The sequence below is a fragment of the Opisthocomus hoazin genome, chromosome 7, assembly GCF_030867145.1.
Source record: "Opisthocomus hoazin isolate bOpiHoa1 chromosome 7, bOpiHoa1.hap1, whole genome shotgun sequence".
NCBI classification, from domain to species: Eukaryota; Metazoa; Chordata; class Aves; order Opisthocomiformes; family Opisthocomidae; genus Opisthocomus; species Opisthocomus hoazin.
The window spans coordinates 68,858,146-68,879,817 of NC_134420.1; the positions used below are offsets into that span (position 1 = coordinate 68,858,146).

The following is a 21,672-nucleotide window of genomic DNA, read 5'->3' on the forward strand; positions in this document are numbered from 1 at the left end:
CGTCCGTTGACGTCACCCTTCCAAAGGCCAGCGTCGACCTGCAGGCCCCCGAGGCGGCCCTCACCCTCGAAGGGGAAGCAAAAGCCCCAGAGAAGGAGGCCGCGAAGACCAAGGACGGCAAGTTCAAGATGCCCAAGTTCGGCATGCCTTCCTTTGGCTGGTCCAGCAGCAGAGAGGCCAAGGGCACCGTGGCCGCTGACGTGGACGTCAGCCTCAAGGAGCCCCAGGTGACGGTGCCCTCGGGAACAGCTGAAGTGGACGTGACCCTGCCCGCGGCCGAGACCCAGGTGCCCGGCGTGGAGGTGACCCTCGAGACGGCTGCCGGAGGAGACGGTGAGAAAGGTCGCTTCAAGATGCCCGACGTCAAGATGCCCAGCGTCAAGCTGCCCAAAGTCAAAGCTCCCCACGTGCAGGTCAGCCTGCCAAAGGCGGAGGACTCACTGCCCAAAGCCCAGGCCGAAGTCCCGGAGGGCGAACTCGCCCTGCAGGGCCCCGACGCCGAAGGCGGCCTGGAGGTGGCTGCCGGCAAAGCTGAGGGCGGTGGCATGAAAATTCACATGCCGAAAGTCAAGGTGCCCAGCGTGGTCTTCTCCAAGCCGACCGTCAAGGCTCCCAAACTCGATGCAGACGTCAGCCTGCACAAAGCCGACGCCAGCCTCCCAGAGGCGGACCTCAAGGCCGGCGACATCAGCATCGCAGCCCCCGACATCAAGCTGCCCTCCGTCGAAGGCTCCCTCAAGCTCCAGGCGCCCGAGATAGACCTCAAAGTGCCCTCTGGCGAAGGCTCGCTCGACGGAGCCGAGCTGGAAGCTGCGGGTCTGAAAGGGAAGTTTAAGATGCCCAAGTTCGACAAGCCCAAATTCGGAGTGTCGACTCCCAAGGTGGAAGGGCTGGAAGGCCAGGTCAGCCTGCCCACCGCAGAGGTCGACCTCCCCTCCGCCACCGTGACGGCCGCAGTGGAGGGCCCCGCGCTGGGCCTCAAAGCCGACGTCCCCGGTGCCAAAACCGAAGGGGCTGACTGGAAGGTGGAGAAGCCCTCCCTCAAAATGCCCAAAGCTGATATCAAAGCGCCCAAGGTGGACATCAGCCTGCCGTCCGTTGACATCACCCTTCCAAAGGCCAGCGTCGACCTGCAGGCCCCCGAGGCGGCCCTCACCCTCGAAGGGGAAGCAAAAGCCCCAGAGAAGGAGGCCGCGAAGACCAAGGACGGCAAGTTCAAGATGCCCAAGTTCGGCATGCCTTCCTTTGGCTGGTCCAGCAGCAGAGAGGCCAAGGGCACCGTGGCCGCTGACGTGGACGTCAGCCTCAAGGAGCCCCAGGTGACGGTGCCCTCGGGAACCGCTGAAGTGGATGTGACCCTGCCCGCGGCCGAGACCCAGGTGCCCGGCGTGGAGGTGACCCTGGAGACGGCTGCCGGAGGAGACGGTGAGAAAGGTCGCTTCAAGATGCCCGACGTCAAGATGCCCAGCGTCAAGCTGCCCAAAGTCAAAGCTCCCCACGTGCAGGTCAGCCTGCCAAAGGCGGAGGTCTCACTGCCCAAAGCCCAGGCCGAAGTCCCGGAGGGCGAACTCGCCCTGCAGGGCCCCGACGCCGAAGGCGGCCTGGAGGTGGCTGCCGGCAAAGCTGAGGGCGGTGGCATGAAAATTCACATGCCGAAAGTCAAGGTGCCCAGCGTGGTCTTCTCCAAGCCGACCGTCAAGGCTCCCAAACTCGATGCAGACGTCAGCCTGCACAAAGCCGACGCCAGCCTCCCAGAGGCAGACCTCAAGGCCGGCGACATCAGCATCGCAGCCCCCGACATCAAGCTGCCCTCCGTCGAAGGCTCCCTCGAGCTCCAGGCGCCCGAGATAGACCTCAAAGTGCCCTCTGGCGAAGGCTCGCTCGACGGAGCCGAGCTGGAAGCTGCGGGTCTGAAAGGGAAGTTTAAGATGCCCAAGTTCGACAAGCCCAAATTCGGAGTGTCGACTCCCAAGGTGGAAGGGCTGGAAGGCCAGGTCAGCCTGCCCACCGCAGAGGTCGACCTCCCCTCCGCCACCGTGACGGCCGCAGTGGAGGGCCCCGCGCTGGGCCTCAAAGCCGACGTCCCCGGTGCCAAAACCGAAGGGGCTGGCTGGAAGGTGGAGAAGCCCTCCCTCAAAATGCCCAAAGCTGACATCAAAGCGCCCAAGGTGGACATCAGCCTGCCGTCCGTTGACATCACCCTTCCAAAGGCCAGCGTCGACCTGCAGGCCCCCGAGGCGGCCCTCACCCTCGAAGGGGAAGCAAAAGCCCCAGAGAAGGAGGCCGCGAAGACCAAGGACGGCAAGTTCAAGATGCCCAAGTTCGGCATGCCTTCCTTTGGCTGGTCCAGCAGCAGAGAGGCCAAGGGCACCGTGGCCGCTGACGTGGACGTCAGCCTCAAGGAGCCCCAGGTGACGGTGCCCTCGGGAACCGCTGAAGTGGATGTGACCCTGCCCGCGGCCGAGACCCAGGTGCCCGGCGTGGAGGTGACCCTCGAGACGGCTGCCGGAGGAGACGGTGAGAAAGGTCGCTTCAAGATGCCCGACGTCAAGATGCCCAGCGTCAAGCTGCCCAAAGTCAAAGCTCCCCACGTGCAGGTCAGCCTGCCAAAGGCGGAGGTCTCACTGCCCAAAGCCCAGGCCGAAGTCCCGGAGGGCGAACTCGCCCTGCAGGGCCCCGACGCCGAAGGCGGCCTGGAGGTGGCTGCCGGCAAAGCTGAGGGCGGTGGCACGAAAATTCACATGCCGAAAGTCAAGGTGCCCAGCGTGGTCTTCTCCAAGCTGACCGTCAAGGCTCCCAAACTCGATGCAGACGTCAGCCTGCACAAAGCCGACGCCAGCCTCCCAGAGGCAGACCTCAAGGCCGGCGACATCAGCATCGCAGCCCCCGACATCAAGCTGCCCTCCGTCGAAGGCTCCCTCGAGCTCCAGGCGCCCGAGATAGACCTCAAAGTGCCCTCTGGCGAAGGCTCGCTCGACGGAGCCGAGCTGGAAGCTGCGGGTCTGAAAGGGAAGTTTAAGATGCCCAAGTTCGACAAGCCCAAATTCGGAGTGTCGACTCCCAAGGTGGAAGGGCTGGAAGGCCAGGTCAGCCTGCCCACCGCAGAGGTCGACCTCCCCTCCGCCACCGTGACGGCCGCAGTGGAGGGCCCCGCGCTGGGCCTCAAAGCCGACGTCCCCGGTGCCAAAACCGAAGGGGCTGGCTGGAAGGTGGAGAAGCCCTCCCTCAAAATGCCCAAAGCTGACATCAAAGCGCCCAAGGTGGACATCAGCCTGCCGTCCGTTGACGTCACCCTTCCAAAGGCCAGCGTCGACCTGCAGGCCCCCGAGGCGGCCCTCACCCTCGAAGGGGAAGCAAAAGCCCCAGAGAAGGAGGCCGCGAAGACCAAGGACGGCAAGTTCAAGATGCCCAAGTTCGGCATGCCTTCCTTTGGCTGGTCCAGCAGCAGAGAGGCCAAGGGCACCGTGGCCGCTGACGTGGACGTCAGCCTCAAGGAGCCCCAGGTGACGGTGCCCTCGGGAACCGCTGAAGTGGACGTGACCCTGCCCGCGGCCGAGATCCAGGTGCCCGGCGTGGAGGTGACCCTCGAGACGGCTGCCGGAGGAGACGGTGAGAAAGGTCGCTTCAAGATGCCCGACGTCAAGATGCCCAGCGTCAAGCTGCCCAAAGTCAAAGCTCCCCACGTGCAGGTCAGCCTGCCAAAGGCGGAGGTCTCACTGCCCAAAGCCCAGGCCGAAGTCCCGGAGGGCAAACTCGCCCTGCAGGGCCCCGACGCTGAAGGCGGCCTGGAGGTGGCTGCCGGCAAAGCTGAGGGCGGTGGCATGAAAATTCACATGCCGAAAGTCAAGGTGCCCAGCGTGGTCTTCTCCAAGCCGACCGTCAAGGCTCCCAAACTCGATGCAGACGTCAGCCTGCACAAAGCCGACGCCAGCCTCCCAGAGGCAGACCTCAAGGCCGGCGACATCAGCATCGCAGCCCCCGACATCAAGCTGCCCTCCGTCGAAGGCTCCCTCGAGCTCCAGGCGCCCGAGATAGACCTCAAAGTGCCCTCTGGCGAAGGCTCGCTCGACGGAGCCGAGCTGGAAGCTGCGGGTCTGAAAGGGAAGTTTAAGATGCCCAAGTTCGACAAGCCCAAATTCGGAGTGTCGACTCCCAAGGTGGAAGGGCTGGAAGGCCAGGTCAGCCTGCCCACCGCAGAGGTCGACCTCCCCTCCGCCACCGTGACGGCCGCAGTGGAGGGCCCCGCGCTGGGCCTCAAAGCCGACGTCCCCGGTGCCAAAACCGAAGGGGCTGGCTGGAAGGTGGAGAAGCCCTCCCTCAAAATGCCCAAAGCTGACATCAAAGCGCCCAAGGTGGACATCAGCCTGCCGTCCGTTGACGTCACCCTTCCAAAGGCCAGCGTCGACCTGCAGGCCCCCGAGGCGGCCCTCACCCTCGAAGGGGAAGCAAAAGCCCCAGAGAAGGAGGCCGCGAAGACCAAGGACGGCAAGTTCAAGATGCCCAAGTTCGGCATGCCTTCCTTTGGCTGGTCCAGCAGCAGAGAGGCCAAGGGCACCGTGGCCGCTGACGTGGACGTCAGCCTCAAGGAGCCCCAGGTGACGGTGCCCTCGGGAACCGCTGAAGTGGACGTGACCCTGCCCGCGGCCGAGACCCAGGTGCCCGGCGTGGAGGTGACCCTCGAGACGGCTGCCGGAGGAGACGGTGAGAAAGGTCGCTTCAAGATGCCCGACGTCAAGATGCCCAGCGTCAAGCTGCCCAAAGTCAAAGCTCCCCACGTGCAGGTCAGCCTGCCAAAGGCGGAGGTCTCACTGCCCAAAGCCCAGGCCGAAGTCCCGGAGGGCGAACTCGCCCTGCAGGGCCCCGACGCCGAAGGCGGCCTGGAGGTGGCTGCCGGCAAAGCTGAGGGCGGTGGCATGAAAATTCACATGCCGAAAGTCAAGGTGCCCAGCGTGGTCTTCTCCAAGCCGACCGTCAAGGCTCCCAAACTCGATGCAGACGTCAGCCTGCACAAAGCCGACGCCAGCCTCCCAGAGGCAGACCTCAAGGCCGGCGACATCAGCATCGCAGCCCCCGACATCAAGCTGCCCTCCGTCGAAGGCTCCCTCGAGCTCCAGGCGCCCGAGATAGACCTCAAAGTGCCCTCTGGCGAAGGCTCGCTCGACGGAGCCGAGCTGGAAGCTGCGGGTCTGAAAGGGAAGTTTAAGATGCCCAAGTTCGACAAGCCCAAATTCGGAGTGTCGACTCCCAAGGTGGAAGGGCTGGAAGGCCAGGTCAGCCTGCCCACCGCAGAGGTCGACCTCCCCTCCGCCACCGTGACGGCCGCAGTGGAGGGCCCCGCGCTGGGCCTCAAAGCCGACGTCCCCGGTGCCAAAACCGAAGGGGCTGGCTGGAAGGTGGAGAAGCCCTCCCTCAAAATGCCCAAAGCTGACATCAAAGCGCCCAAGGTGGACATCAGCCTGCCGTCCGTTGACGTCGCCCTTCCAAAGGCCAGCGTCGACCTGCAGGCCCCCGAGGCGGCCCTCACCCTCGAAGGGGAAGCAAAAGCCCCAGAGAAGGAGGCCGCGAAGACCAAGGACGGCAAGTTCAAGATGCCCAAGTTCGGCATGCCTTCCTTTGGCTGGTCCAGCAGCAGAGAGGCCAAGGGCACCGTGGCCGCTGACGTGGACGTCAGCCTCAAGGAGCCCCAGGTGACGGTGCCCTCGGGAACCGCTGAAGTGGACGTGACCCTGCCCGCGGCCGAGACCCAGGTGCCCGGCGTGGAGGTGACCCTCGAGACGGCTGCCGGAGGAGACGGTGAGAAAGGTCGCTTCAAGATGCCCGACGTCAAGATGCCCAGCGTCAAGCTGCCCAAAGTCAAAGCTCCCCACGTGCAGGTCAGCCTGCCAAAGGCGGAGGTCTCACTGCCCAAAGCCCAGGCCGAAGTCCCGGAGGGCGAACTCGCCCTGCAGGGCCCCGACGCCGAAGGCGGCCTGGAGGTGGCTGCCGGCAAAGCTGAGGGCGGTGGCATGAAAATTCACATGCCGAAAGTCAAGGTGCCCAGCGTGGTCTTCTCCAAGCCGACCATCAAGGCTCCCAAACTCGATGCAGACGTCAGCCTGCACAAAGCCGACGCCAGCCTCCCAGAGGCGGACCTCAAGGCCGGCGACATCAGCATCGCAGCCCCCGACATCAAGCTGCCCTCCGTCAAAGGCTCCCTCGAGCTCCAGGCGCCCGAGATAGACCTCAAAGTGCCCTCTGGCGAAGGCTCGCTCGACGGAGCCGAGCTGGAAGCTGCGGGTCTGAAAGGGAAGTTTAAGATGCCCAAGTTCGACAAGCCCAAATTCGGAGTGTCGACTCCCAAGGTGGAAGGGCTGGAAGGCCAGGTCAGCCTGCCCACCGCAGAGGTCGACCTCCCCTCCGCCACCGTGACGGCCGCAGTGGAGGGCCCCGCGCTGGGCCTCAAAGCCGACGTCCCCGGTGCCAAAACCGAAGGGGCTGGCTGGAAGGTGGAGAAGCCCTCCCTCAAAATGCCCAAAGCTGACATCAAAGCGCCCAAGGTGGACATCAGCCTGCCGTCCGTTGACGTCACCCTTCCAAAGGCCAGCGTCGACCTGCAGGCCCCCGAGGCGGCCCTCACCCTCGAAGGGGAAGCAAAAGCCCCAGAGAAGGAGGCCGCGAAGACCAAGGACGGCAAGTTCAAGATGCCCAAGTTCGGCATGCCTTCCTTTGGCTGGTCCAGCAGCAGAGAGGCCAAGGGCACCGTGGCCGCTGACGTGGACGTCAGCCTCAAGGAGCCCCAGGTGACGGTGCCCTCGGGAACAGCTGAAGTGGACGTGACCCTGCCCGCGGCCGAGACCCAGGTGCCCGGCGTGGAGGTGACCCTCGAGACGGCTGCCGGAGGAGACGGTGAGAAAGGTCGCTTCAAGATGCCCGACGTCAAGATGCCCAGCGTCAAGCTGCCCAAAGTCAAAGCTCCCCACGTGCAGGTCAGCCTGCCAAAGGCGGAGGTCTCACTGCCCAAAGCCCAGGCCGAAGTCCCGGAGGGCGAACTCGCCCTGCAGGGCCCCGACGCCGAAGGCGGCCTGGAGGTGGCTGCCGGCAAAGCTGAGGGCGATGGCATGAAAATTCACATGCCGAAAGTCAAGGTGCCCAGCGTGGTCTTCTCCAAGCCGACCGTCAAGGCTCCCAAACTCGATGCAGACGTCAGCCTGCACAAAGCCGACGCCAGCCTCCCAGAGGCAGACCTCAAGGCCGGCGACATCAGCATCGCAGCCCCCGACATCAAGCTGCCCTCCGTCGAAGGCTCCCTCGAGCTCCAGGCGCCCGAGATAGACCTCAAAGTGCCCTCTGGCGAAGGCTCGCTCGACGGAGCCGAGCTGGAAGCTGCGGGTCTGAAAGGGAAGTTTAAGATGCCCAAGTTCGACAAGCCCAAATTCGGAGTGTCGACTCCCAAGGTGGAAGGGCTGGAAGGCCAGGTCAGCCTGCCCACCGCAGAGGTCGACCTCCCCTCCGCCACCGTGACGGCCGCAGTGGAGGGCCCCGCGCTGGGCCTCAAAGCCGACGTCCCCAGTGCCAAAACCGAAGGGGCTGGCTGGAAGGTGGAGAAGCCCTCCCTCAAAATGCCCAAAGCTGACATCAAAGCGCCCAAGGTGGACATCAGCCTGCCGTCCGTTGACATCACCCTTCCAAAGGCCAGCGTCGACCTGCAGGCCCCCGAGGCGGCCCTCACCCTCGAAGGGGAAGCAAAAGCCCCAGAGAAGGAGGCCGCGAAGACCAAGGACGGCAAGTTCAAGATGCCCAAGTTCGGCATGCCTTCCTTTGGCTGGTCCAGCAGCAGAGAGGCCAAGGGCACCGTGGCCGCTGACGTGGACGTCAGCCTCAAGGAGCCCCAGGTGACGGTGCCCTCGGGAACCGCTGAAGTGGACGTGACCCTGCCCGCGGCCGAGACCCAGGTGCCCGGCGTGGAGGTGACCCTCGAGACGGCTGCCGGAGGAGACGGTGAGAAAGGTCGCTTCAAGATGCCCGACGTCAAGATGCCCAGCGTCAAGCTGCCCAAAGTCAAAGCTCCCCACGTGCAGGTCAGCCTGCCAAAGGCGGAGGTCTCACTGCCCAAAGCCCAGGCCGAAGTCCCGGAGGGCGAACTCGCCCTGCAGGGCCCCGACGCCGAAGGCGGCCTGGAGGTGGCTGCCGGCAAAGCTGAGGGCGGTGGCATGAAAATTCACATGCCGAAAGTCAAGGTGCCCAGCGTGGTCTTCTCCAAGCCGACCGTCAAGGCTCCCAAACTCGATGCAGACGTCAGCCTGCACAAAGCCGACGCCAGCCTCCCAGAGGCAGACCTCAAGGCCGGCGACATCAGCATCGCAGCCCCCGACATCAAGCTGCCCTCCGTCGAAGGCTCCCTCGAGCTCCAGGCGCCCGAGATAGACCTCAAAGTGCCCTCTGGCGAAGGCTCGCTCGACGGAGCCGAGCTGGAAGCTGCGGGTCTGAAAGGGAAGTTTAAGATGCCCAAGTTCGACAAGCCCAAATTCGGAGTGTCGACTCCCAAGGTGGAAGGGCTGGAAGGCCAGGTCAGCCTGCCCACTGCAGAGGTCGACCTCCCCTCCGCCACCGTGACGGCCGCAGTGGAGGGCCCCGCGCTGGGCCTCAAAGCCGAAGTCCCCGGTGCCAAAACCGAAGGGGCTGGCTGGAAGGTGGAGAAGCCCTCCCTCAAAATGCCCAAAGCTGACATCAAAGCGCCCAAGGTGGACATCAGCCTGCCGTCCGTTGACATCACCCTTCCAAAGGCCAGCGTCGACCTGCAGGCCCCCGAGGCGGCCCTCACCCTCGAAGGGGAAGCAAAAGCCCCAGAGAAGGAGGCCGCGAAGACCAAGGACGGCAAGTTCAAGATGCCCAAGTTCGGCATGCCTTCCTTTGGCTGGTCCAGCAGCAGAGAGGCCAAGGGCACCGTGGCCGCTGACGTGGACGTCAGCCTCAAGGAGCCCCAGGTGACGGTGCCCTCGGGAACCGCTGAAGTGGATGTGACCCTGCCCGCGGCCGAGACCCAGGTGCCCGGCGTGGAGGTGACCCTCGAGACGGCTGCCGGAGGAGACGGTGAGAAAGGTCGCTTCAAGATGCCCGACGTCAAGATGCCCAGCGTCAAGCTGCCCAAAGTCAAAGCTCCCCACGTGCAGGTCAGCCTGCCAAAGGCGGAGGTCTCACTGCCCAAAGCCCAGGCCGAAGTCCCGGAGGGCGAACTCGCCCTGCAGGGCCCCGACGCCGAAGGCGGCCTGGAGGTGGCTGCCGGCAAAGCTGAGGGCGGTGGCACGAAAATTCACATGCCGAAAGTCAAGGTGCCCAGCGTGGTCTTCTCCAAGCTGACCGTCAAGGCTCCCAAACTCGATGCAGACGTCAGCCTGCACAAAGCCGACGCCAGCCTCCCAGAGGCAGACCTCAAGGCCGGCGACATCAGCATCGCAGCCCCCGACATCAAGCTGCCCTCCGTCGAAGGCTCCCTCGAGCTCCAGGCGCCCGAGATAGACCTCAAAGTGCCCTCTGGCGAAGGCTCGCTCGACGGAGCCGAGCTGGAAGCTGCGGGTCTGAAAGGGAAGTTTAAGATGCCCAAGTTCGACAAGCCCAAATTCGGAGTGTCGACTCCCAAGGTGGAAGGGCTGGAAGGCCAGGTCAGCCTGCCCACCGCAGAGGTCGACCTCCCCTCCGCCACCGTGACGGCCGCAGTGGAGGGCCCCGCGCTGGGCCTCAAAGCCGACGTCCCCGGTGCCAAAACCGAAGGGGCTGGCTGGAAGGTGGAGAAGCCCTCCCTCAAAATGCCCAAAGCTGACATCAAAGCGCCCAAGGTGGACATCAGCCTGCCGTCCGTTGACATCACCCTTCCAAAGGCCAGCGTCGACCTGCAGGCCCCCGAGGCGGCCCTCACCCTCGAAGGGGAAGCAAAAGCCCCAGAGAAGGAGGCCGCGAAGACCAAGGACGGCAAGTTCAAGATGCCCAAGTTTGGCATGCCTTCCTTTGGCTGGTCCAGCAGCAGAGAGGCCAAGGGCACCGTGGCCGCTGACGTGGACGTCAGCCTCAAGGAGCCCCAGGTGACGGTGCCCTCGGGAACCGCTGAAGTGGATGTGACCTTGCCTGCCGCTGAGATCCATGTGCCAGCTTCTGAAATTACCTTGGATTCATTTTCTGGAAAAGAGGATGATATGGGTAAATCTAAAAGTTCTCTATTTAAATTACCTAAGGTTTCCCTTTCTAAAACTTCAAAGTCTCAGGAACAGAGTAATTCTGACGTTGAAGTGTCGGTTTCAGAGTCTTTTTGTTATTCTGTAACAGAGGAAACTCCTGCTGTTCTCTCTGGCAGCATCACATCTAAACTTCCTGCTCCCAGTAAAGGAGATAGTGGCTCTAAAAATATTAAATTCAGAATTCCTAGCTTGGGTTTCTCCAAAGTTGATATTGGTTCTTCTAAAACACAACAGGATTCCCCGTTACCAAAAGGAGGTATTACTCTTACTAAGTATCAGATGAATCTAGCAGAATCTGATTTAAAAACATCATCTCTTGCTGATGAGATTCTTTCAGTAACAGAGTTTGAAATCATAGGTGAAGAAGGTTCTGTGGAGCAAGGAAGTGCGAAGCCAGGAGAGAAAACTCCAGCTGCTGAATTAACTGTGGTTGACACGGAGGTCACAGTAAAAATTCCTAAATTCCGAAAACCAAAATTTGGAATTTCCTGGTCTAAGGGAAAGCCATCAGAATGTGACATTGGTCCGAAAGCAGAATCTGAATTTTCCGAGGGAAAGATAACATCTGGTATGACTGATGCTGATATTGAAAAGCCAGCTCAGATCTCTGATGGCAAATTCAGTGTAAAGATGCATAAGCCTGCACTTGAACTTGTTCCTGATGCACCAACATTGGATGTCAGTCTCCCATCAATGGAGACACCAAAATTAGAAGTGGAAATCCATGGCGCAGATTTAGAGTGCAAGATAGAACAGGAAGTAATTTTAGGAGAGAAGGACTCTGAGGAGCAAGAAAACAAATTTAAAACATCAAAATTCAAACTGCCTTCCTTTAGTTGGTCGCCAAAGAAGGAAACTGTTGCTCCAGTCCAGGTCTCGCTGCCTGTACTAGAAACTCATGTTTGTGGTCCCAAACAAGAAAAAGAAGATGTTTCAGTACATAAATCTGAGAAAGAGTGTAGTGGAGAAGGGGCAGGACTGGGCATAGAAATGCCAAAATTTACAGCCCTGAATTTGGAATTTTCCAAACCAGATGTCAAAGCTCCCAAAACAGAGATGGATATTAGCATGCCTACAGGTGAGGTCATACTTCCTGCGTGTGAAGAAGATGACCTGACATCGAAATCAGCTGCTGCTAATGCCAGCCTCTCAGCCTCAGATATTAAGATAATAACTGAAGGCTCCCTTGAGGTGAAGAGTCCTGACACAAGTGTTGAAATAACATCAAGTGAAATTGCTGTGGGTGATGTAGAAATAAAAATTAAAGGTCCTGAAGGGAAAACAAAAATGTCTAAATTCCAAATGCCGAAGTTTGGAATTACACATTCTAAAGGGAAAGGGTCAGAAAAGGAGGTCATCCAATCCAAAACAGAAGTTAAGGTTCCGCAGTTAAAAGCAATGGTAGAAATAGCTGACATTGCTGTTGAAGCACCAAATTTGGAGGTGGAATGCAGTACAGGAACAGAAACTTACAGCCCTAAAGTCAAAATGACCACAGCTGACAGGAAGGCATCACAGGCTGACGTTCACCTCCCACAAGCTGACATTTGTATTCCAAAAACTGACAGTGGTATTCAGGATTCAGATGCAGCACTAAAAATCAAAGGCGAAATAAAGCATGATGGAGATGGAGAAGAGAAAGAAGGACATTTCAAAATGCCGAAATTCAAACTTCCATCCTTCAGTAGGTCACCAAAGAAGGAAGCAAGTGTTAAACTGGATTCTGGAGCAAATTTGGAAGATCATAACTTTGCTGTAATGCCAAGCAGAATAGACACAGAAGTGAAAGGAATTGCAACTGATGATCAAGGTACTGGGCCAGCCCTTGATGTGGAAATATCTGCAGGAAAAGTTGAACAAAAAAGTCCAGTTAGAAAGCCTCAATTTGTCATGCCTAAAATTTCACTCTCTAAGATCAAGGTTCCCAAATCTCAGACTCATTCACCAAAAGTTGAAGCTGATGCTACTGTCCCTAAAACAGAATTTAGAGAGGGTGATGATTCAGTACAGATACCTGATATAGAAAGAAGTCATTCCAAATGGACAGAAGAAGCTGCACAAATAAGCATAAAACTGGCTGATATTAAGATCCCCACTCTGGAGATTTCCAGAATAGAAACTGGAGCCTCCCAATCTGAAATGGGAGTCAGCTCAGCAAAGATTGATGCTGCTCTGCCGCCCTCAGAGGGGAATTTTCAACAGGTTGTCCTAAAAACAAGTTCTACTGATAAAGACACCATTCAAAAAACAGTTAGTAAGTTCCCCAAAGGAGAAGCTTCAATTGAGCTAAGGAGCCCTGAAACAGTAATAGAAAGATTATCAATTGTGGATGGAAGAAAGATGAAATTGGAATGTCCTGAAGGGAAGATTAAAATGCCCAAATTCCAGAAGCCAAAGTCTGGAATCTCCCTAAAAAAAGGGAAGGGCCCAGAGACAGAGATCATCTCTCCAAAAGTAGAAGCTGAGCTACCACAGCTAAAAATGACAAACAAAATTGTTGACATTGTTGTGGGAGTTCCAGCGTCAGAACCAACATCTGATATGTCAGATCCTGGAGCAGGTGTTTGTATGATAAAAACACCCCAAGTTCTGACAACTAGCACTGAAGCTCCAAAGGCAGACATAAGCCCCCAGTCAGAGTCTACATCAATGATGGAGGGAGCTATTGAGAGCCTTGATGAGAAAGAAATCAAATTAAAAGGAGAACATGAAATAAAAACTGAAGAAGTTCAGATTGAAGAACATCAGGGATGGTTTAAAATGCCAAAATTCAGAATACCTGCATTTGGCAGGACATCCTTAAAGGAAAAAAAAGGTGATGCTGATATTGAAAAAAGTATAGAAAAAGCTCAGGCAGGCATTCCCTCTGCCAAAGTACAGACTGAAAGAAATATTCCTGAAAATACCTTCTCATTACCACACGCAGTCGCTGAAATTACTATTGGAAAAGAAGGGACTCCAAAATTAGGAGATTCTGTGAAGAGTTCTGATGTTAGCTTGTCAAAGATGGAAGGAGACATTTCATTATCCACAGAAAGAACAGATAGTAGAGTGAATATTCAAAAAACTGAAACTTATGCAGACATAGTTAAGCGTGGTGCTGACGGACAAAAAATGCATACTTCAGATTTCTCAGTATCTCCAACAGAATTGTCTAAGTCACACCTAAGTGCTTCAGAAATTGATAAAGACAACAGTTTAACAAATAGGTTTCCTATGGGTACTCTGACTTTTCAAGAGCATAAAGTCAAATCACAGGATATAGAAGTCCCAAAGGTAGAAAGTTCCACTAAGTTAGAGACTTCAGGAGCAGGATGTAAACCACCATCAGCTGAAATTACTCTGGATGCAACACAGGAGAAAATAGATGTTAGTCTTCCAAAGGAAGAGCTAGACATTCAAAATCAAGAGGCAGTAATTAAAAAAGGAAAGATAAAGGGTGAGATGAAAATGATAGGAAAAGACAGTGAAGGAAGCCAATTAAAAAGGCCCACGTGTGAATTGTCTGCAATGAAGGGATCAGAAGTTGGTGCTTATGTTACAGCTAAGCTGGAAGATCTAAAGGTAGAAGTTCCAGGAGTGAAGATGAATGTTAAGATTTCTAGAGTAGATCCTGAAATGAAATTTCAAGTGAAAAACATTGAAAAGGACATGTCTGCAGGTGTGGAAGTGCAAGTAGAAGATAGAGCAGAAACAAGGAAAATTAAAACATATGAGTTTAATATTCCAGAGCTGGGACTGTTGCATTCAGAAGTGAAGGGCTTTGGAGATGATATCAATTTGTCAAAGTCAGAAGCTGATTCAGTATCTAAAACTGAAACAGGCACAACAGAAACGCAGTTTCAAAAATCAGAAGGATCTATTGGCCTGAAAAGTCCACCTCTAGATCACATGGAATCGTCTGCCAGAATAACAGTGGAAACAGTGGACAAATCACAGGGTGGCCCAGAAGTAAATATAAAAATTCCCAAATTAAAAATACCAAGATTCACTTTCAAAGATCTTCCAACTGAAGCTGATGTTTCGCTGTCTAAAGTGGTAACAGATCCAAAGGGATCTATTTCTGACATTGAAGTAGTACAACTGCAGGCAAGCTCTGCTGTCCCTGAAGAAACACCAGAGGCTCTAGAGGGTGGTATTCAAAAAGCAAAAAGCAAAATTTTAACACTGACTGAACCTGACATTAAAACAGCACAGGTGACTACTACCATAGAGTCCTCCCTTTCAAATGCGGGGCAAGACATTCATTGGTCGTATGTAGAGGGCCAAGAAGTGAGTGAGAAAGTAGAACCTGAACATGTTGCTATTGAAAGGTGTGAGATTTACTCTACTGAAATAGTGAAAGAATCAGAGATTCTCTCATCAGAAGTCAAAACTGCGACTTTGGGATTCTCATTGCTCAAGGTGAAGTTGCCTGAACCACATAGCAACTTAGAAGTGCTAGTCCAGGAGCCATCTTCAGCAGAACACGTATCAGTGAGCAAACCTAAATGTGCTGATGAAAGCTTTGGAGTAGCAGCACAGAGGACTGGCGGTGCTGAGCTTAAACTATCTGACAAACCACACAGTGAGGCTGAAGAATCTAGTGGAGAAGTAAGTTTGACACAGTTAAAAACATTTGGTGTTGAAGTGAAGCCTCCCAGTAAACTTCAAGAGAGTCTTCTTGATAAGTCATCAGAGGGAATAACTGCAGGTCATCTCTCTAGAGATGATGATGTAGCTAAAGCACCAGAAGATGAAGAAAAAAACATAACCAATGAAAAAGAGAAGACCGATAGTAAAAGATCTCCTGGAAGATTCAAATTTTGGCTTCCAGGTATTGGCTTTTCATCTTCTGGTGATGAAACCAGCACAGATTCAAAAACGGAAATTAAAAAATCAGTTTCAGAAGATGTGAAACCTGCTGACACATCTGATAATGATTCTGCTAAGCAAACTGAAAAAACTGGATGGTTTAGATTTCCCAAGCTTGGTTTCACGTCTCCTTCCAAAAAGGCTAAGACTGTTGAGAAAGAAGAGATGGGTAATAAAGAGGGAAGAATCTCAGATGAAGATAGCCCATCAGATAAACCTGATGTATTTTTTGATGCACAAGAAAGCTTATCACCTAAAGAAACAACAGAGAGTGAAAAAGTTGAAATTGATGGGGCCTCATCTAACGTTCCAGTTTCTCGAACTATCGTGACATCTTCAGCAAGAACTGAACTAATCCTGTTGGAGGAAGAAAAAGATAGTCGATCCAATATTCCTGGAGATACATCTAAATGAAAATTGTCTTTTCTCAACCCTCAACTAAAAATAAAATAATTGACCTATACAGAAAAGAACAGTTTCTTAATTTTCTAGTAACTAAAAAAAAACCAGAAACTGAAGCTGATATTCATGAAAACAGTTGAACTGAATTTGCCACAATTAAATTTTCAAGTACATGGATGTGCTATGCTGTGCACTTATATAATTACTAATTTCTTCAGATCTGCTCCAAAGGCAATAATTACCACAGGTGCAGAGAAGCCCATAGTTTTAGCAAAGTCTGTCAAGATACCTGAAGTATGAAAGTAAACCATTGAAAGGCCTGATAATAGCAAAAAGACTTGTTAAATAGGCTTCTCAAAAACACACCGATTATGTTTAGATTGTAGATTATTTTCAGACTGGAGTATAAACTCATACTATGAGAACTATACTTACCTGTTTAGATCTTGGACCTTTCTGACCTCCATTTGCTTTCTTATTAAAATATTTTTCTTTATTTCAGCTAAGGTAATATATATATTCCAGAAACATTTTAAAATGCAAAACAAAAACAAAATACTAGTGTAGAGAGACTAACGCTTTACCTCTTCCTCTCTTCTGGTTGTTTTGATTACTGTGGTGGGTCATATTTAGCTTTAAAAGAATTTTTAAAAAACCCAACAGAATAAATTCAAGACCAAAGACCATATAACTAAATCACATTTTTAAGATACCACAATAAAACATGCTGGCAAAGAATAATTATTAAAATGTGGATAAATAAATTTTAATGTATATATTTACTGGGTAGTTAAATGCACAGAATGATCTGCCACACTGGTGGAATTGCTTCAAAGATTTTCTGGGAAAGGAGATGTATATAATTATTTGCTTCTTTGTTTATATTAACGCTTCTCTTAAGTGCACAAAGAAAACCGGAGCCCATATGTGACAGCCTTCACATGTATCATTAAAACACTGTCTGTATTCCCAATTCACAATAAACTCACCTTATGAATAATAACTTAACTAGCATGAGTTATTGATGGTGCTGTTAGCTTCTTCTGATTCTGAAAATCACAGCTTAAATTTGCTAAAGGATTGAGTGTATCCCACTATCTGCTGAAGTGGGTGTTTAATGACAGCACAGTTTCTAAACACGGTGGTAATGGAGACATTTCACTCATTACAATCCCGAGTTTTATAGACTTGCACGTGCAGACATCCTTCGTTATAGTAGTTTTCTCACCCTGCATTTTCTTTCTCTGTGTTCTACTTAGTTCAAGGAAAGCAGACACAGCAAAACATTTAGAACCTGAGTTGTAAGGGAAGCTTGGTTGTGTAATCATCTGTAGCTTGAGCTGCTCTTCATTTCTGTATCTTTGCAGTAGGCTTAAATATTCTCACAGAATCACAGAATGTTCGGGGTTAGAAGGGACCTCGGTGGGTCACCCAGTTCAACCCTCCTGCCGAAGCAGGGTCACCTACAGCAGGCTGCACAGGAGCACGTCCAGGAGAGTCTTGCGTATCTCCAGAGAAGGAGACTTCACAACCTCCCTGGGCAGCCTGTTTCAGGGCTCCGTCACCCTCAGAAGGAAGAAGTTTTTCCTCATGTTCAGCTGGAACTTCCTCTGCTTCAGTTTGTGCCCGTTGCCCCTTGTCCTGTCACTGGGCACCACTGAAAAGAGTCTGGCCACATCCTCCTGACACCCACCCTTCAGATATTTATAAGCATTTATAAGGTCCCCTCTCAGCCTTCTCTTCTTTAGGCTAAACAAGCCCAGCTCCCTCAGCCTTTCCTCATAGGAGAGATGCTCCAGTCCCCACACCATCCTCATAGCCCTCCGCTGGACTCTCTCCAGTAGCTCCTCGTCTTTCTTCAACTGGGGAGCCCAGAACTGGACACAGTACTGCAGATGGGGCCTCACTAGGGCAGAGTAGAGGGGAAGGAGAACCTCCCTCGACCTGCTGGCCACACTCTTCTTAATGCATCCCAGGATGCCATTGGCCTTCTTGGCAACCAGGGCACACTGCTGGCTCATGGTGAACCTGTCATCCACCAGGAACTGCTGGCAGTTATTCAAAAGAGAACTCTAATTGTTTCTGAAGAGACTGTTGTATGTATCATTTATCTGGATCATGCAGCATTTCCCTAAAGTTTCCCTAAGTAAAAAAGCCATTGCTCAACAGACCCAAAATTACCACATCAGACAACAATGGCATATACCAGGACTGAGGAAAATGTGATCAAGACAGAAAAATTGAGTCCAGGAAAAGGTAGTGAATGTAATAAAGGACATCCCGTTCTAACAGCAGTTCACATCTGCCTGCAAAGCAGCCTTCACATAAAAAGTTTTTCAATCCACTTACTTAGGCCCACAAATAAGAATCCACCTAGATAGCACTGAATGTAGGAGTGTGTTGCAAAGGTGACAGAATCAAGTCAGTTGAAACTGAGCTCTGAGACAGCAGTGACCACAGAGCAATAATCAGTATGATGTTTTTAAAAGATGAGTGAAAGAGTGAAGGAAATACCAGTAGATAAAAGAAGCAGCAGTAAAACCTTCCTCCAAATAGGCTACTGTCAGCTTTGGGAAAGGTGAAGGCTAGCGAAAAAACAACCAGGTGAAAAAGCTTTTACCCAAAGGTCTGACTGCAGGAATAGCTACGAACAGAGCTCAAAAGGTGCAAGGAGCATGAACAGAAACCTGCAGAACATAGACATTCTGTCAACAGGCTGAGTCTGACCCCACCTGCATACTTCGTTTGAGATGCTCAGGTTGTTCTTCTAACTGTGGTAGGTTTCCTTGATTACTGCTACTTATTTTTTAACATCTGAGAAAGTGGGCTGTTCAGCTGAACATCTACATACAGTCTCCAGCCAAACAAAGCTACAACTGTGATTTGACATGCAAAAGAATGTATAAATGCATTAAAAAGAAAGCCACAAACATCCTGGTAATTTCTTGAATTGTTAAGACATAAATACTTGTCTATTTGTTGGCTATTTTATTGTCATATTTGAAGGAGGACCTCTCATATATCCCAAAGGCAAGGCAAAAATAATCCTGAATAAGACAGTACATAAGATCCATAGACTAGACTAGACTAGAATATTTCAGTCGTAAGGGACCTACCACGATCAGGTCCAACTGCCTGACCACTTCAGGGCTGACCAAAAGTTAAAGCATGTTACTAAGGGCATTGCCCACATGCCTCTTAAACACTGACACCTGGGGCATTGACCACCTCTCTAGGAAGCCTGTTCCAGTGTTTGACCGCCCTCTCGGTGAAGAAATGCTTCCTAATGTCACGTCAGAACCTCCCCTGATGCAGGTTGGAACCATTCCCACATGTCCTATCACTGGATCCCAGGGAGAAGACCTCAGCACCTCCCTCTCCACATCCTCTCCTCAGGAAGCTGCAGAGAGCACAGGTCTGGGAGTCCGATGCCCATAATGGAAGAGAGATATCTTCCAGGGATTATGGAGATATTTATGACTGTCAAAAAATTAAGTGTACATTGGTACAGCATAAATGGTAGATGAAAAGTTTTCTCAGTACCTGGATGAAAGCAACAAACGTAAGATTTATCTGGAGCAACTAGGAAAGGAAAATCCTGAGTAATGGGGGAAAAACTTGAAAATAGATAATACTAAAGCTTTTGGAGCAAGATAGTGTCTAATGTGTGAAGCCAGGTGACTTTGTAGTCCTGTCACAACTCACAAACCTATGGAGCCTGCCAGGTTCCTGCTTGGTGTCATCCGCATTGCTGTCAGCAGCACTGCAGCCGCAAGGCACTGCACCAGACCAAGCACTCAGAAACGAGACTGCTGGGAGAGCAGGACAGCAGCTCTGTGTTAGAGCCCCTCAGGTAAAGCAGGGCCGGGTCGCTTCAGCTGTGCTCCATCAAAACACAAGTATGTGAGACAAGCTGATCAGAGGAGAGCATCCACACTCAAGATCCAAACCAGCAACTTTCTCTAGACATGAATAAAACAATACTGAGAAAAAACTGAACTGCCTTCAGCCAAACCAGAAAATCCACCCAAGGATAATAATTGGATGCTAATGAATACTACTGGAGGCCCCAGCTTCCATTTGGTACAGTCCTTAACTTGAAGAAATCACAATCTAAATGAAAGAGACAAGCAGAAGATAGGTGGATAAGGACTATTATTAATCCTGTTTCATAAATGGAAAAGGAAAGTACTAGGATACTCAAAGCCTGGTTATAATTCACACCATACTCTGCTTTTGTAATATAGAACAAGTGAATTAGAATCAAGCTGTGAATGGGCCAAAAAAGCCTCACAAGAAACCAGGGAAATAAACTCAAGTTCCTCTTAGATCCAGTTCGTTGTCTTAATCATAAATCCCTCCTTCACATGTGGAGGAAAACACCACACGTGATGCCAGTAAAGAAAATTAAAAAGCATTCTCATAAGCATCAATTTTTCCTTTATAAGCTGAACCTTACCCCACACGAGTCTCATATATGTCTAGAAGACAGCTCTCCCACCTTGCCCAGAAACTCTGTCCCGCTAAACAATTTATCCAGCACTGTCAGATTGGAGCTCGCAAGCAGAGGAGAAAAAAGTTTTCTTCTTATTCCTGCAATATCTAGCCCCCTCAAACAGTGAAAATATAGCTTCGAGTGCCATCTAGAGGAGCACACTCCTCTACAGAAAATAGTTGCGTTGGTTGAAGATGTAACTTCTCAAAAAGATTTTCAAACTGACCCACCATTCACATGCTCATTGCACTGGGAAAAATCTGTCCGATGTCATTCTTGCATGCAAATATTAATGACAGCACATGGTCGGATGCATTTATTAATACACCTGTGAAATGGAGCTAGTGAAAACCAGCTGGGGAGGTCACTCTTTGCCAGAAATTTTAATTAGAGAATGGAAAACTCAAAATATTAAGCAACCTTTAGAAAGGAAATAGAGGAGGACAGCGCTAAAAGCACCTGCATCTTCCTCAAAATGTTTGTATGTGTGTGAATACTCACAAAATTTCAGCATTGCCTGTAAATGTAACTACATGTCTTAAAAATCTGCCTTCATAACAACAAGCATTGATTTGTAATGATGGACAAAATAATCCAAGGAATCTTGGAAGTACCTGGAAGAGATAGCTAAGGAGCAGCCTGGAAATTAAAAAATGGAAAATTGGTTGTGACCAGCTCCAAAAGGCCTCATGGGAAAATGGCCTTGTTTGTGTGGGGATTGGTGTGTATTCACAAAGACAGAAGTCAGTCCACACCCAGAGGATCACAGCAGCTCCCATTGTCATTCTTAGCCCAGGGCAGGGATTCAAAAGCACCAAAACGCTTCCTCTGGAGGATGAGGAGGTTGCACCATAATGGGCAAGTCTGCAGTCCTGCTCCCCAGCGCTGTGCCTGCAGCAAGAGGGATGGCCTCAGAGCTAAAACGCAACTGAATGAGGCCCTGCCAGGATTGGAGTGAAGTCATGAGCTGCCACATGCCTTTTGGGACTGGAGAGGTCCAAAAGAGATGGAGTGCCAGGACAGGGGTTCTGTCCAACCCTTCTGTGGAGCCGTGCTCTGAGCTCTCGCCTTGGGCTTGCTCGTCTCTGCTGTACATCGGTCCCAAAGCCAAGAGTTTACTTTGCAGCTCCACTCTTCCAGTGTCAGGCAAAGGCGCACAGCCCTGGCGAGGGTCGCAGAACCCCTGCCCAGTGTCACTCGCACCCCTCCACAGCTGGAGCACAAGCCCTGCTTTCCTTCCCTGTCACTTCTGAGAGTCACCCAGGGCTGAGCCACTTTGCAGTGGTGGACACAGACATAAGGCACCAGACGGCTCAGGTTTATGGTCCCTGTGTGATGGCAGAAGAAAAGGCAGCCCAGAGAGACAATGCAGCTGAGGGCCAGCACCAGGATAGCCCTAAAGGAGCAAGGAGGCTCTCCAAGCAATGCCCACAGTGCAGGTGGGATGACTCTGCCACACCAGCACTCATGCTGCAGCTTTGCCCCACTCTCCCCATCCTATTTGCTGCATCAGGCCAGCACACAGACATCCAGACACTCCCAGACACCCAGGGGTCCAGGGCAGCTGAGCTGGGTGCTGGCCCCAAGATTTAAACCAGTCATTTAACTCGGCATCTAGCCTCAACGCTTCAATACAGGTATTTCCCTGTACCTCTAATTCCTAAATGATTTTTAAAATCTGCCCTTGCTGCTGTAGGAGATCACTTACGTGGC

At 52.4% G+C, this 21,672-nt stretch overlaps 1 protein-coding gene across 1 annotated transcript in view; it reads left to right on the plus strand.

Annotated features, from left to right (window-relative positions):
- AHNAK2 (AHNAK nucleoprotein 2) overlaps positions 1-16,448 on the plus strand; it is a 39,646-nt gene extending 23,198 nt beyond the window's left edge. Inside the window, exons 19-20 of the mRNA XM_075427169.1 lie at positions 2,850-6,104; positions 9,402-16,448. Coding sequence (XP_075283284.1) covers positions 2,850-6,104; positions 9,402-15,476 — 9,330 coding nt within the window. The 3' untranslated portion in view covers positions 15,477-16,448. The remainder of the gene's footprint in view (positions 1-2,849; positions 6,105-9,401) is intronic.
- The last annotated feature ends 5,224 nt before the right edge of the window (positions 16,449-21,672 follow it).